This window comes from Mandrillus leucophaeus, unplaced genomic scaffold, assembly GCF_000951045.1.
Source record: "Mandrillus leucophaeus isolate KB7577 unplaced genomic scaffold, Mleu.le_1.0 Scaffold645, whole genome shotgun sequence".
NCBI classification, from domain to species: Eukaryota; Metazoa; Chordata; class Mammalia; order Primates; family Cercopithecidae; genus Mandrillus; species Mandrillus leucophaeus.
In genome coordinates, this window is record NW_012106975.1 from 1,304,837 (window position 1) to 1,319,059 (window position 14,223).

At 44.3% G+C, this 14,223-nt stretch overlaps 1 protein-coding gene across 3 annotated transcripts in view; it reads left to right on the forward strand.

Annotated features, from left to right (window-relative positions):
• The window catches only part of SUSD4 (sushi domain containing 4), a 141,997-nt gene that overhangs the window by 88,582 nt on the left and 39,192 nt on the right, over positions 1-14,223 (forward strand). For all 3 annotated transcript variants that reach the window (XM_012000995.1, XM_012000996.1, XM_012000993.1), the window contains 2 exons: positions 5,593-5,766; positions 9,497-9,685. In XM_012000995.1, coding sequence (XP_011856385.1) covers positions 5,593-5,766; positions 9,497-9,685 — 363 coding nt within the window. The remainder of the gene's footprint in view (positions 1-5,592; positions 5,767-9,496; positions 9,686-14,223) is intronic.

Below are 14,223 nucleotides of genomic sequence, written 5' to 3' on the forward strand. Positions count from 1 at the left end.
GTCTCAGTTGGTTTCATTCAGCTTCTTCAGCCTGATCCTGAGTACACTGTGGTGGTTGGGACAGTGTTCTCTGAGCTGTGCTGGAATGACAGTTCTTTAGAACAGCAGAAGTGTGGAACGGCACTGATATGGAACAGTGCTCCTGAGGGATGTTAGTGGATAGTAAGTGGAAAAAGCATTCTATGGTACTAAGTTCAGAGTCCCCAAGATCACCCTCACTTCTGATACCAGCTATAAGTCTGGGCTCCCCAAGACCACCATCAGGTTCAAAAATTCACTAGGACTCAGGAACTCAGACTCACAGAACTCAGGAAAACTAATTCTACTTGTGGCTAAGGCTTTTTACAATGAAAGGACATAGATTAAATCAGCCAAGGGAAGAGGTGCATAGGGCAGGGTCCAGGAGTCACCAAACATGAGCTTTCAGTTGTTCTCTTCCAGTGGGGCTATATGGATAGCACCTCTTTTTTCCAGCAACAGTGTATGACAATATACACGAAGTGTTGACAACCAGGGAAACTCACCAAGCTTCAGTGTCCAGAGTTTTAATCAGGGCTTAGTCACGTGGGCATGGTTGACCACAGCGTGGCTGATCTTAGTTCCCTGTTCCTCCAGAAGTTGAGCTGATACTGTGTGGTCCACGGCCTAAAGCTTAAATCACATGTTAGCATGGACTAAAATCCATGTTAGCATGGACCAGATGGCATGGCCAAGGCCCCTGCCATACGGCATACTGTTGGCGTAATCTGTCTAGCGTGGCCCAGAGCCTCCAGGCAAACAAAGACACTCATCTCAGGCCAGACATTCCAGAGGCTAAAGGTTACCTCTCAGGAGCTGAGGGCACATGCCTAAACCTCTCCTTGGGTAAGTTAATCCTTTACTGTACATATGGCAAACCCTTTGAGGATATAAATCAGATCATGCCTTGGCCCATGCTTAACAAACCCCAGTAACTCCCTATCACACTAAAATAATTATCTGCCCTAGTCTACAAGGTCTTGCATGATCTGGACTGTCCTTCCCCTTCTTGGTCACTGTATTCCAAATACACAGGTCTTCTTTAGTGTTTTTAAGGACACAGAGCTCTTTCCTGGCCTTTGCACTAGCTGTTCCCACTGCCTAACATGTTCTTCTCCAAGAGCCACACATAATTGAATTATTCTTGTCATTCAGATCTCAGCTTAATAAATGTCATTTCCTTAGGGGCCCCTTTCCTATCTACCCAAATTAAAAGAGTCCCTGAGTCAGTCCCTATTATGTCAACTTGCTATGTGTTCATCGTGGCAGTGAGTGTTGCCTGCTACTTTCTAGCACCTTTAGCTGTTAATTTGCCCATTTGCAGTCTTCTTCCATGCAAGTGCTGTAAGAGTAAGGCCCTTGACTCTTTATCCCCAGCACCCAGGACACCCTGAACCTAGAGTGAGTGCTCTGTAATTCACAAAATGGATGAATGAACAGCTGGATGAATAAACAAGCTTGACAAATGCTGGTTTAAGCAAAATTAAGTAGAATTCTTTACAGTAAGATCTTCCAAGCCTTTAATCTACTCTGTGGATTGTGAATCTCTTGAGTGTGTATTATGTATTCATGTTCTTGGGAACAGTTTTGGGGGAGTATTAATGTCAGAACTTGGTGTGTTGAAGGAATTGGATTCATTTTCAAGTATAACTAATTTTTAAAGAGTAGTAAATCCTATGTATGGCACATTTTCTTTAAAATTTCTTTTACTGTTACTATTTCTGCTCCATCCCTTAGGCACTGCTCTCTGCTAACTAATCTGATAAATTAATTTGTACTTGGGTATAAATATGCAATGCTGCCTTAGGATCTTTTACTCCTTTTATTTATTCACTATATTGAATTCCCATTGTTACGGGAAGCAGGATATAGAAATAATGACAGTGTTGGGCTGGTGAAAGATGATTTCCAGAATGGAAGGCTTTGATATCCCTCAAGTTACACCCTGAAAGGCCTATTTATGCCTCATATACATAAGTTCTAATTGTTGACCAGATTCAATAGGACAGAACCAGATATTGATAAATATTTTTATAGAGTGCAGTGGCGTGATCTTGGCTCACTGCAACCTCCACCTCCCAGGTTCAAGTGATTCTCCTGCCTCAGCCTCCCAAGTAGCTGGGATTACAGGCATGTGCCACCACGCCTAGCTAAGTTTTATATTTTTAGTAGAGATGGGGTTTCACCATGTTGGCCAGGCTGGTCTCAAACTCCTGACCTCAGGTGATCCACCCGCCTTGGCCTCCCAAAGTGTTGGGATTACAGGCATGAGCCACTTGCCTTCAAAATTCTTTCTATTGACTAGATTAGTTTATACTATAGAAAATTGTGTTATTTCTGTTTGAGACTTCAGAATTGATGGATAATAGAAATTTACTGTCAGATACTAAAGATCCTAGATTCTTTTTTTCTATAGAAAGAAGGTCCATGGTTTTTCACTACCACAGAGAATTCACTGGACACATACTTTTTTCTGGATTCCTCCTTCTTCCTACTTCACCCTTCTTCAGGGGAAGGATCAGATGCCAGACTTTGTGGGTAAAGAAATAAAAAAGGCTCTGGATAATGTTTTCTCTGTCAAGGTTAAGTTTTTTGATACAGCTGATCTGTGTTTGTTTTGTACTCATTCCTAGGGCACTGCCCCTCCTGGTCTCTTCCCCTTGCTGGGATTTGAACCCTACCTCTTACTCCCTAGTTGATATGTGGCTCCTCCCACATAGTAAATTGGCCTGGCATCACTCCCTGTGGTGACTCTTCTTTCAGCAGTGCACATCATCACTGGGATTCGGGAGGCTGTGAATTCCCTCTAACCCTGTGTCTTATATTCTGCAATAGTCCCCATGCCATGTTTGGGGGAAACTTTAGCTCTAACTAGAAGTTGAAAGCATTCTACAATACACAACACTATGAGAAATCACTCTTAGAAACCAGGCTTGGGTGCTTCTGCTCCAAGCCAGCCAGTGCCCACGTGTCCATAATGCCCAACGGAACACTTCTATCCATTGACTGTATTCTCTATAGCTGGCCACCTCCTGAATGTACCAGCTAATTGTTGAACAAGTTTTAAATCAATCATGAAAATAGTTGTTTAGATGTGTAAATTACTGCCGCAGTACCTATTTACAGCCAAGATTTTACAGACGGATGCCTTGATAAATGTGTTTTTATTTGCTGTGAATAATTTCTGTACAGTGCCATTGAAAAAACATAATTCACATTTTCTATTAATAAGGCAGCAGCAGTGTGCGAAGAGTTGTCAGTGATTTTGTGACCCCAGTTAGGATTATTCTGGGATTGGGGATGATTCAGGGGAAATTCAACTACACTAGCAGGAAAATTGTTGGTTAAACATGAAGTTAGAAAACCCCTTTTCAGGCTGGGTGTGGTGGCTCATGCCTGTAATCCCAGCACCTTGGGATGCAAGGAGGGCAGATCATGAGGTCAGGAGTTCCAGAACATCCTGGCCAATATGGTGAAACTCCGTCTCTACTAAAAATACAAAATTAGCCAGGCGTGGTGGCATGCACCTGTAGTCCCAGCTGCTCAGGAGGCTGAGGCAGAATAATCGCTTGAACCCTGGGAGGTGGAGGTTGCAGTGAGCCAAGATTGTGCCACTGCACTCCAGCCTGGGTGACAGAGTGAGACTCCGTCTCAAAAAGAAAAAGAAAACCCCTTTTCATGGCCTGAAACACAAATATGAAAGGTAAAACCAAAACCAGAACACAGTTCTTCAGCCCAGACTCTCTTTGTTGAAATCATGGACAAAGAGAAGGCCTGATGACAGGTGTCCTCAGGGAAGGCTGAGCTGCAGGGCTGTGCCCCAAGCCTGTTAGCCGGGCTTCAGAGGGCTGTGCACTCACAGCGAGCTTGGGCAGAGGTTCAGACAGCTCCTTTCAGCACTCTTTCACCAGGCGTGTGCACAGGTCAGAAGCATGGCAGGAGGGTCAGAGGAAGTGAGCAACACAGTCCCTGCTCTCAAGCTAATGGTGGTGACAAAGGCTGAGATAAGGGCAGACCTGGACTTACAAGCATCTGACTTCAGATGACCCATGCAGGCAGTGAACAGTCACCACCCCTGCATCCCTAGCTGCCAGGCTCTCCCCTAACTTGGAAGCCCCTGTCTGCCTGAGTCTTTTCCATCATTGACATCCTATTTTCTGAACTCTGTTGTGTCATACTTCCCATTTCTCCCAGTAAACCCAGCCCCAACCCCACCTCGTAGCTCCTGGATGTGCCCTTTTTCAAGCCACCAAAGTTCCCAGCCACCAGAGCCACCCACTCACCCACTAGCCACAGCTTTTCCCTTCTCTTCCACTCACATCAGGGCTCCCAGGGCCCAGTGCCTCAGATCTGACAGTTCAAAGCTTAGAGCAACTTAAAGGTGAGGGTTCCTGTTAGTACTATTCTGGCCATATTGTGGATTTCGTAGGATTTGGGGAATGGATAAGAGACCTACAATCTTTTAAAGAGTTGAGAAATTTCTGGAGGAAATTTCTGTGATGCACAAAGTGCTGTTCTTGGTTTTTGTCTTGTTTTAAAAAGTTAAGAATCAACACATTTGGAACATAACCCATCTGTAGGTCATGCTCACAAACACGTATGCATATAAAACCAGAAACATTAAACAGAGATGTGCTCATAAGAGATGGAGAGAGATACATCGCGATCAATGTGCCTTAAACCAGATGGGATGACTTAGGCAGTGTTTAGGGTGGAAGTGGAATCCCAACTAGGCAGCAAGGGGTGGAGTGGCCTGGACAGTAAACTGGAAGTAGCTGCAGTCGGAAGTGGGTAATGATCACTTGTTCATTTTATTTGATCTTTTTATCATTTGCTGCGTGGCATGGGCTCCTCGTTCCTCCACTGGCGTTCTCCTCCCCCAGCCCCCAGCCCCCAGCCTTGCCTCTTCTCCTCCTGTACATGTACCTTTAGCTTTTACTCCATTTTTAGGAGGCAGTACAGTGGCTTGCTCTGAGCCTTTGTGAGATTGGCAATAGCATGTACTGCTCTATTTGTTATCTCTTTTAAAACAGATAAGGTGGACAGGAAATGCTAATGGCAAACACAGCTGCAGCTCAACCCCTGTGCTGTTTTGCAAAGCACATTTTCTTATCAGGCTCAGGGCCAGGACCCATAGACAGAAGTGGCATGGCTGGGCAGCTGTGAGACTAGCCCATCAGGCCACACTGTGTTCTGTTCTGTTCACAAACACAGTAAGTATGTAACCAGATAGTTCCGGCTAATCCTCAACACTTCTCTTTCTTCACTTATTTCCAAACTTGTTCATAAGATCAGCTGTACGGTTTGAAGTGTCACAGGCAGGAAGTAAAGTTCTTTTTGTGGTTGGATTCCCACACCCTGGGTCCCTCTTTTTGAGCCACCTTTTCATTACTCCCGTGAAGCCAGCTCTTCTGCTTGCCATTGGCACCTGAACCCAGTGACAAATGAGGTACCTTTTATCAGATTGCTGTGTAGGTTGAGACCAAGTCTGAAAATAAGAGCTTTCTCGTGAAGCTGTGAACCACAACCGTTTTAAACTTCCAAAAATAATGTGTACCTTTTACAAAATTGCAGAGTGCCGTATCCCTCAAATTGAAGATGCTGAGATTCATAACAAGACGTATAGATATGGAGAGAAGCTAATCATCACTTGTCATGAAGGATTCAAGATCCGGTACCCCGATCTATACAATATGTTTTCATTATGTCGCGATGATGGAACGTGGAATAATCTGCCCGTCTGTCAAGGTACAGAACTGATGCTCCAGTTCTCAGCTGGGCTGTTCTTCTCTTGGACTGTATTGTAGACTATGTACATGTTTATCTAATAAAGTGATAGCGATGATGGGGGAAATAAACAAAGCCATCTACCCACATGGATCCAGTTGCATCTTTACTACAATTGCCAAAGCTCTGTTCTTCGACTCTCCATCACCACTCCTTGTAGCTTGCTCAGCTCCATACACCCAGTTTTAAAGGATAAACAGGAAACACCTTGTTCCTTGGAATGTTGGATGTCTCCTTTACTCCAAAATATCAAAAGTAGTTTAAGAATCAGGAGACTTGTAACTGGGCTGCTAACACAATGAGGAACTATTATATATTTAATGGAAATAACAGAGCATTTATGCTTATGTCAATAGTCATGAAAATATAGTTAAAGCCAATCTTAAACAGAGGCTGTTTCCTCTTAATAGTGTTTTTATTTATATATAATGCATGAAGAGCAGAAAAATTATCAAATTCAAATTTCATCCAAACAACCTGGTGAATATTTATTCCCTTGCATTTTTTAGATTTGCCTGGGCCATCATAGAGGGCCCTGTTTGTGAAAATAAGCCCTCAAGTTCAGAATAATTCTGATTTTATTTTTTGACGTGTGACTTCAACCAAAGAACCAAGAAGGCAATGCATAATTCATAATTTGAGGGAGAAGGAGAGCAATCTCATTTGCTGCAAAAGCACCGGCGTGCTCAAGCTGAGATGAATGTTAACTTTGTGCTTGGAAATCACAACTGGCAGACTCTGATATTGCTTTGGGTGCCCTGTTCTTGGAAATAAATAGTTTCCTTACATGAGCGCTTCAGAGTCATGACCCCTTGAAGGAAGAGAGGCTTGAGCATCAGAAGGACGAAAGCAGCCCAGACCATCACACTCCCCTGGTCTCTCCCAAGAACTGCCAGTGTTGCTGAGCATGTTCTGTGCTGCATTTTTAAAGGAGACATGATTTATTTACATTTTCAGATGTCTACAAAACAAGCAGCTGGCTGTTCAGTTGGGCTACTTATTCAAACAAACTTTATTACCTGCTGATCCGTTTCATTCCTCCGACACGATCAGAGTGATAGCCAGGAAAACCACCGCAGACTGCAGCCACTTCTTCCCTTCCTGTTTTCCATGTAACCTTTTGCTCTTCCATCCTTTCTGTTTCCTTTTCTGTCACTTAAATATAGGATGCTCCTTTAGGAGTTATTTTTTCCCCAGTGATTAAAAAAAAGAAATACCCTGTGTTGGTGTGCCTCTCAAAGTGTCATTTCGAGGCTTTAGACCCAGGCTTTCCTATTGCTCTTTCTGGCCACTGTTGCCCCCACTCCACCTCCCCTTCCTCAAATCCCAGTCAAGACATAGCTTTTTTAGGTCTGCAACAACAGAGCCAGTCAGTTACCCTGAAGAGGTATGCTTCTTCAAACGATGCAAGCCCTGCCCACCTCTCCCTCCTCCTCAGAGGTCTCTGTCCCACAGAGGGTGGTGGGTGCCCTGGCCTGTGCCCTACCCTCTAGTGCACCCCATGCCTTGCTGCACAGAAAGATAGGTCCTGCACAGAAAGATAGTGCCTGCTGGAGCTGCCACTGCCCCAGTGTTGCTCACTGGCTGCTTGCCTGGCACACCGTAGGAAATGAGGAACTGAAGTTGCTTTGGACAGCCTGACACCCCTCTGAGCCCCCAGGGGGAATATAATTGGTCCTAAGAGTGACATTTCATTCTCTAACTTTTATTTGCACCTATAGATCCAGGAGCTAAAGCCTGAGGAGGCCTCTCTCTGTTATCTAGAAGTGCAAATGGAAATTACATTGAACTATTGAGTTGAAGCCAGTTTTCGACTATTATATTTAGGACAGGCTGTCTCTAACCAAGAGTGAGCATATCTTTCCTTCTCCTCTGATTAACTGCACGAATAATAACCCCAGTCTGAGTCAGAGTTAGTTTTTATTTGAGAGAAACCAGCTATCTGTGTGGGTAGTTTAGAACTACAATTCCTTCCTAGGAAGAAGAGCAAGCACAATCATTTGTGCCAACTTGTTTGAACTACACTTGAGGGTTCTAAGGTGCTCACTTGTTCACGTTAATGTGCTTCTCTTTTTTTCCTCAATTATTGAGTCTGTTTATTCCTGATCCCCAACTTCCTCCCCACTGCATAAACACACATACACTTCACTTTTACTATGAACATTGTCAGTTTTCAGCTCAAAAAAACAATAATAATCTAAGGTTATGGGACTGTCTACAAAGATAGCTGAGCTCCATACCTTTTAGGGTATGGTGCATCCCAAATGTTGGCCAGTTCAAAGCTATGATCTCCTTGGTCTGCAGAGCCCCATGGCCCCAGGACACAGCAGTGCAGGATTAGCACTGCCCAGCCCTGACAGTGAGTGCCTCAAATTCTGCACCCGCCTCACCCTCACCTACTCTGATGCACAGACACCATATACTGGGGTTTCAACCAAAGCAATCTGCTGAGAGATCCCTTCAAGATACTTACAATGTCCAACAAAGTCAGCTTAGGAGAAGGATTCAGTCATCTGCTGCTGTGCATGGGACACATACATTCTGTATCTGGTGACTTGGAAGGGAAAGTGGGTATTTTCATTATACATTATTTACTTCACACACAATTAGTTCTCTCCTGGATAAACACCAGCTCTGCAGTGTCATTATTTCCTCCAGTGAAATTGCTGAAGCAATAAGAAATGCCCTGATCACAGGGGATGCCACACACAATAGAATTCTCTGCCACCAGGAGTGTTCTACTGGGCTGCACAGACTTCAGGGCAAACAGCCTGCTTAGTGTTCCACAGAAGGAGTGTGGGATCCAGGTCCCACTTGCACACTGATTGCACACAGCATGCTGTGCTCGATGCATAGACTCAGGACAGCAGTGGTTCTGAGTGTGGTCCCGAGACTGGCAGTGGCAGCCGCAGCAGCAGTGCCTGGATGTTGGTAGTGCAGTTGTCAGGCTCCCTCTGCCCCAGACCTGCTAAAACAGAAGCTCTGCAGGTGGGCCCAGCAGCCTGTACCTAACAAGCCCTCTGGATCATTCTTGAGTTTGAGAACTACTACACTGTGGGATTCCTCATCTATTTTATATAAAACACAACTGGATTTTCAGAAATTTAAGGCCACCATCTCAGGCATATTTCTGTCCCCAAATCCACTCTAGTGGAATTGAGTTTGGAACCTAAGCTTCCCAAGCCGCTCTCACCACCACTGAAACCATTCGTGGTGTCTGTGTCTCTTTCCTCTTACAGCACCTCGGTGGTTCTCAACCTGGCCGGCACATCAGGGTTACTTGAGGAGCTCTAAAAAAAGATAATGATCCCCAGGCTCTCCTCAGAGCCTGGGCATGGGGCCCGGGCACTGGTGTTTTGTAAAAGCTTCTTAGGTGATGCTGAAATGTAGTCAGAGCCGGAACATGCAGCCTGAGGGTGTACAACCCACAGTCAGACACTCACCACCTTCCCTCCATCCATCTTAGCTACTCCTCTGACCCTCTCGGTGCCATTTGCAAATAGCAGAGCAAATATCTACATGATAATTAGAATAAGGAACCTGAGTATTTGAGACCAAGGTGCTTCATTCTTCAGAGGTGGTGCCATTTTAACAGTGGGGGAATCCTAAAAAGTTCCGGCATTCGGTGTGACTTTTCGATGTACAGAGATGACAGAGTGGAATCTTTCCCATTTTCTTTCACCTTGCACAGGCTGCCTGAGACCTCTAGCCGCTACTAATGGCTATGTGAACATCTCCGAGTTCCAGACCTCCTTCCCAGTGGGGACTGTGATCTCCTATCGCTGCTTTCCCGGATTTAAACTCGATGGATCTGCGTATCTTGAGTGCTTACACAACCTTATCTGGTCGTCCAGCCCACCCCGGTGCCTTGCTCTGGAAGGTAACACATCTTATTCTTTCCGAAGTTGTATTTTGTATTATTAAAGTGAGGAAGAAGATCAATAGGAGGAAGAGCTGCGAATTATGATCAGCAATAACTTTTCTTCTCTGCGTATATCTTTCTCACCTTTGTCCAGAGCAGAGATCAGCTGCCATGAAGCCATACTTACAATTAGACATAAAACTTGCTTCCCTCATCCGTAGGCTTAAAGAGGAGAGCAGATAAAAGAAAAAGTTGTGAGCATCAAAGGTTAAATTACAAAATATTGCAAAGTTAAATGAAATGTCTTCAAAAATTAATTTTCTCTACACCAAATGAAAACAGATTGTATCATGTCATTAATCTCACCCCTCATTTTATTGTTGTGTCGATGTTTCTTCCATATTTCCATGCACTTTATAGCTTAGCTGTAAATGTTTGGCTGCAAGCACACCCTTGGATGCCTGAAAGCAAGAGCTCTTTTCCTCCCTGTTTTTGTTAAATCTGTATGACTATAGATTGTGATTCACTAAAGACCACTAATCAGTAGTATGAAGTAGTAAGGAAAACGGGGCTTCCATTGGCAGAGTCAAGGCAGTGTCTGTAGGGGAAAAGTCCATAAACATTTCTGCTAGGCAAATTGGATATGCTGGTTCAACTCTTGCTTTAACACAGATCTTGAAAGTATGCCTGAAGAGAACAAACACCAATGTGTTTCTTGGCATCTGAGTATAGCGGGTAGGAGGGCTCTATATGGGGAAAGAAAAAAAGTGAAGAAACCTCAAATCAGGAGCCCCTTCAAAGCCTATTTGCAGCCTTGTTTGGGAAACAAAGCAAAACAATGGAATATGGAAGCAAATGAGTTCTTACAAGTTTATAGCATCTCTACAAGTGTGCACCTCTGTGTGGGAGGAAGTCAGGGCAGGACGTGTGTTGTGGAGGATGACTATTGCTCAGAAGGATCAGAGACGGCCTCTCTAGGGATGTGGAGTGGGGTTGGCTGGAGCCATGGCATCTCTTTGGAGAAGAGTGGGGGAAGGAGTGCAGGGAGCGAGAAGGCCAGCCCTTCCCATTGGTTTTGTCATACTCCGAGACTGGTCATTAGAACTCCCCTCACTCCACTTCCTACCCATCCCAAATCCCCCAGGGAATTGGAGCCTAGCCTAGAGATGCCAGATAAAATGTAGGATACACAGGTAAATTTGAATTTCAGATAAACAAATAATGTTTTAATATGAGCATGTCACAAATATTACATGGGACATACTTAGTATAAAAATTATTCTTTGCTTATCTGAAATTCAAATATATTTGTAACTGAGTGTCTTGAATTTTGTTTCCTAAATCTGGTCACCCTAGCCTCAAGGGACAAGGTCATCCCTTTTGCTTCCAGTGGGAATAGCCTTCCTGTTATCTGGATGCTGCTGGTAGGCCGTGGACCTCTGATGGAAGGGGCTCTTCCCTAGTTCTGGAGGCTTCTCCCTGCTCAGATAACCAGACAGAGAGGGCCCTTTAAAGGTACCGTCATTATGATTTTATCAATTTGAAATGCCTGTTTTCAAATCTTTTCAAATTTGGTTTAAATGTGTTCTAAGCAGTCAGGTTCTGATAAGCTTTATTTTGAGATTTGAAAAGCAGTCTTTATGGAGCCTAGAGAATATGATTGGATAGGCATAAAACAAAATCTAAGGTTATAAACAGGGAGCTGAGAATGGCTTCGGGTTGAAAATTAGTCTTCTAGTCTAACATGTCCCCTTTCCTCTGCCATCCTCCACTATGGATAGATGGGAAAACCCTGGCTGACAGCTGTCTGTGCCAGGAAGGCCACTTAGTGCCTTTTTCCCTAGGGTTTTTGTTTTTTTAATAAGGTTTACATCTCCATTTTCAATAGACATCCCTTTAAATTATCTGATGGCATTTGTTGGTGAGCGCTTTCAATGCAACACTGGCTAAAGGTACAAAGCGGTGATTCTAAACTGAGAGGCACAGAGGCGACTAAAGGATTATTTTTTTCAAGACTTGATAGCAACTGGGTTAAATTAAGCAGTGGGTTAAACTAATAGGTAAGGATTCGTGAGCACGTTATCCAGATGTACCTGGGGGTTGGCATTTCTCTCATTCTCACGTTAACTGTGTATCATCTTTTTAAAAGATGGCGCTTTATTTATGCAATATTGTCATAGGGTATTGAACATAGATGAACTGTCACAAGGGGATCGACCCTTTTCATAGATCACCCACACTTTTAATTCCTCATCTTTCTGTCTTCCTAAGCACACGATTTGCACAATTTGATTTTTCTTGATGACACTGAAAATTATTGCACTGGGCTGTGGAATTATGATGTCTAAGGGGCTTTTGAATATATTAGAACTCTCTGACCCCTGCAGTAATGGTGTGGACAGTTCTGCTGTGGAAGTCTTTCTCTTTGAGTTTTCTGTCCCTTTCCCATTCCTCTTTCACTATCAATCCATCAGCTGTCAGTGTGCCTGTCACACTCAGGGTACCTGTCACTGCAGCTGTCCCTCACCCCCAATTTCTTTTCTAACTTGCTGTAAGCCAGGAGAAAGGTTCACCAGGCTCATCATGGAGGGAGCGTAGCATATCAATTACCAGTGCAGACTGACCTCAGATGGACTGGCTTCACATCCTGGCATCCTACTTAATCACTTCACCTGGGGCAAGTCACATAGCCTCTCTCAGCCTCCATTTCTTCCTCTGTAAAATGGGGGTGATGAATCCCACTTACCTTGTGGGACTGGGAAGAGTCAGTGAGATAACAAATCTACCCATTTAATGAAGCGCCCAGCCCATAGTATGTGGTCAATCACTTGTCTATTGTTATTAATGCACTTAGAGTTTTATATAAAGTCACAATAAATAAGAGAGAATCTAGCATGACTCTCTGTGGATACGGTGTCCAGGCTTTTAGACATGTACATTGTCACACAATTTTGGTTGTTCACGTGCTGTTTTGGTTACTTGCATATTCTTAGCTGTGTCTATGTAAGATGACTCTCAGACAGCAAGAGAAAATACTGAACAATAAGAACGGCCACCATTAATTTTGAGAGCTTACTACATAGGTGTCAGGCTACTGCTCAAAGTGTGTGACACAGTGTCTCCTTTAATCCTCTTAATGCCATTTGGAAGCAGGTACTACTAACCCTCTTTAGCCGCTGAGTAAACCCAGCCTTCTAAAGGTTCAGTAACTTGCTCAAAGTCACACAGCTAGAAAGAGGGGGAGCTGGGACTGTAGCATGGATCTTTGTCACTTCAAAGCTCATGTTCTTAATCACCAAGGTACATTGTCTATTTAACATGTTCTGATTACAATCTAACGGGGGAAAGCAATTTGATACTTTTATAGGCATTTTCTTAAAGCAAAAAAATACAATAATTATTGCATAGGAAAGAATTTGTCGTTCTAGTTTAGTTATCATCTCTGAGAAATCCCAGCAGCAGGGGGGAGGCTCTGTGCCCCCTGGGTAGCCGCAGGCTCTTACTGCTGCTGCCCCACAGTGCCTGTTAGTCTCCCACATGGCCATGGAGCCCCCCTGCAGCCAGTGAGCCAGGCAGATGTTGTTGGCCTCCTTTTACAGATGAGGAGACGACCCCTTGGAGAATGCCATGACTTGTCCCGACCCTCCAACTGTTGGTGTGTGCTGTCTGCCACACGGCACCTCCTCTCCCTAGAGGAGTGAAGAGCACTTTGTGAGGGTCAATGTTTGAGTGACACCTGTCACACTCACATGTCAACAATCTCATAGTTGATACCTGGCTTCATGAAGGAGTTGATAATTTGGAAGGAAACGCTTTGGCAGCCTCACCAAAGGTGGCAAGAGTTCCGAAGCCCAGTACGAAGGTGTGGGTTGCATGTTTTAAGGCCTGCACTATTGCACTCATGGATAGTGGGAAGATTCTGGAGCATATATGGGTCCCTATTGCTGTGTTGTCAGATAAAACACACAAAATTTCAAAGCGTTGAACCAGAGTGATGGCCATAATGTTTTAAAATCAATGACTGTATAAAATTGGAGCTGGAAGGAGCTTTGTGCGTCCCTGTGTGCCCCTGTGGGCCCCGTCCCTGTGTGCCCCTGTGGGCCCCGTCTTGCTGTGGGCCTGTGCGCTTTGCCTCGTCTATGTGTATCTTAGTGCTTTCCACTCTCGGGTTCTCTTCCTCCCTGAGGCCCTCACCTCCGTCTTTCTCTTTCATGTGCATGCACAGACACAACACACTGAATGCAAGAAATCTTTAAAAAGCAAAAAGGCTCTGACAATAAATGTGGGGAATTTCTCATTGTTAAGTGCTAAGAACTCCGTTTGTGTTGTCACCAGTGATCGTTGAACACCTGCTAGGCTCAGAGCAACACCGAATTGGGCACTGGGGAATTACAAAGAAAGGAAAGGACATAATTCCTTACTTTGAAGAGTTTACAGTCTAGAGCGAGAAGATGACTAAGTCCATTTCCTAGAGAATAACATCATTACAGATGGCAGCCACGTACACACACAGCTACTTTTACCAAGGGGCACGCGGGGGCTTCTGCATTTGGAAA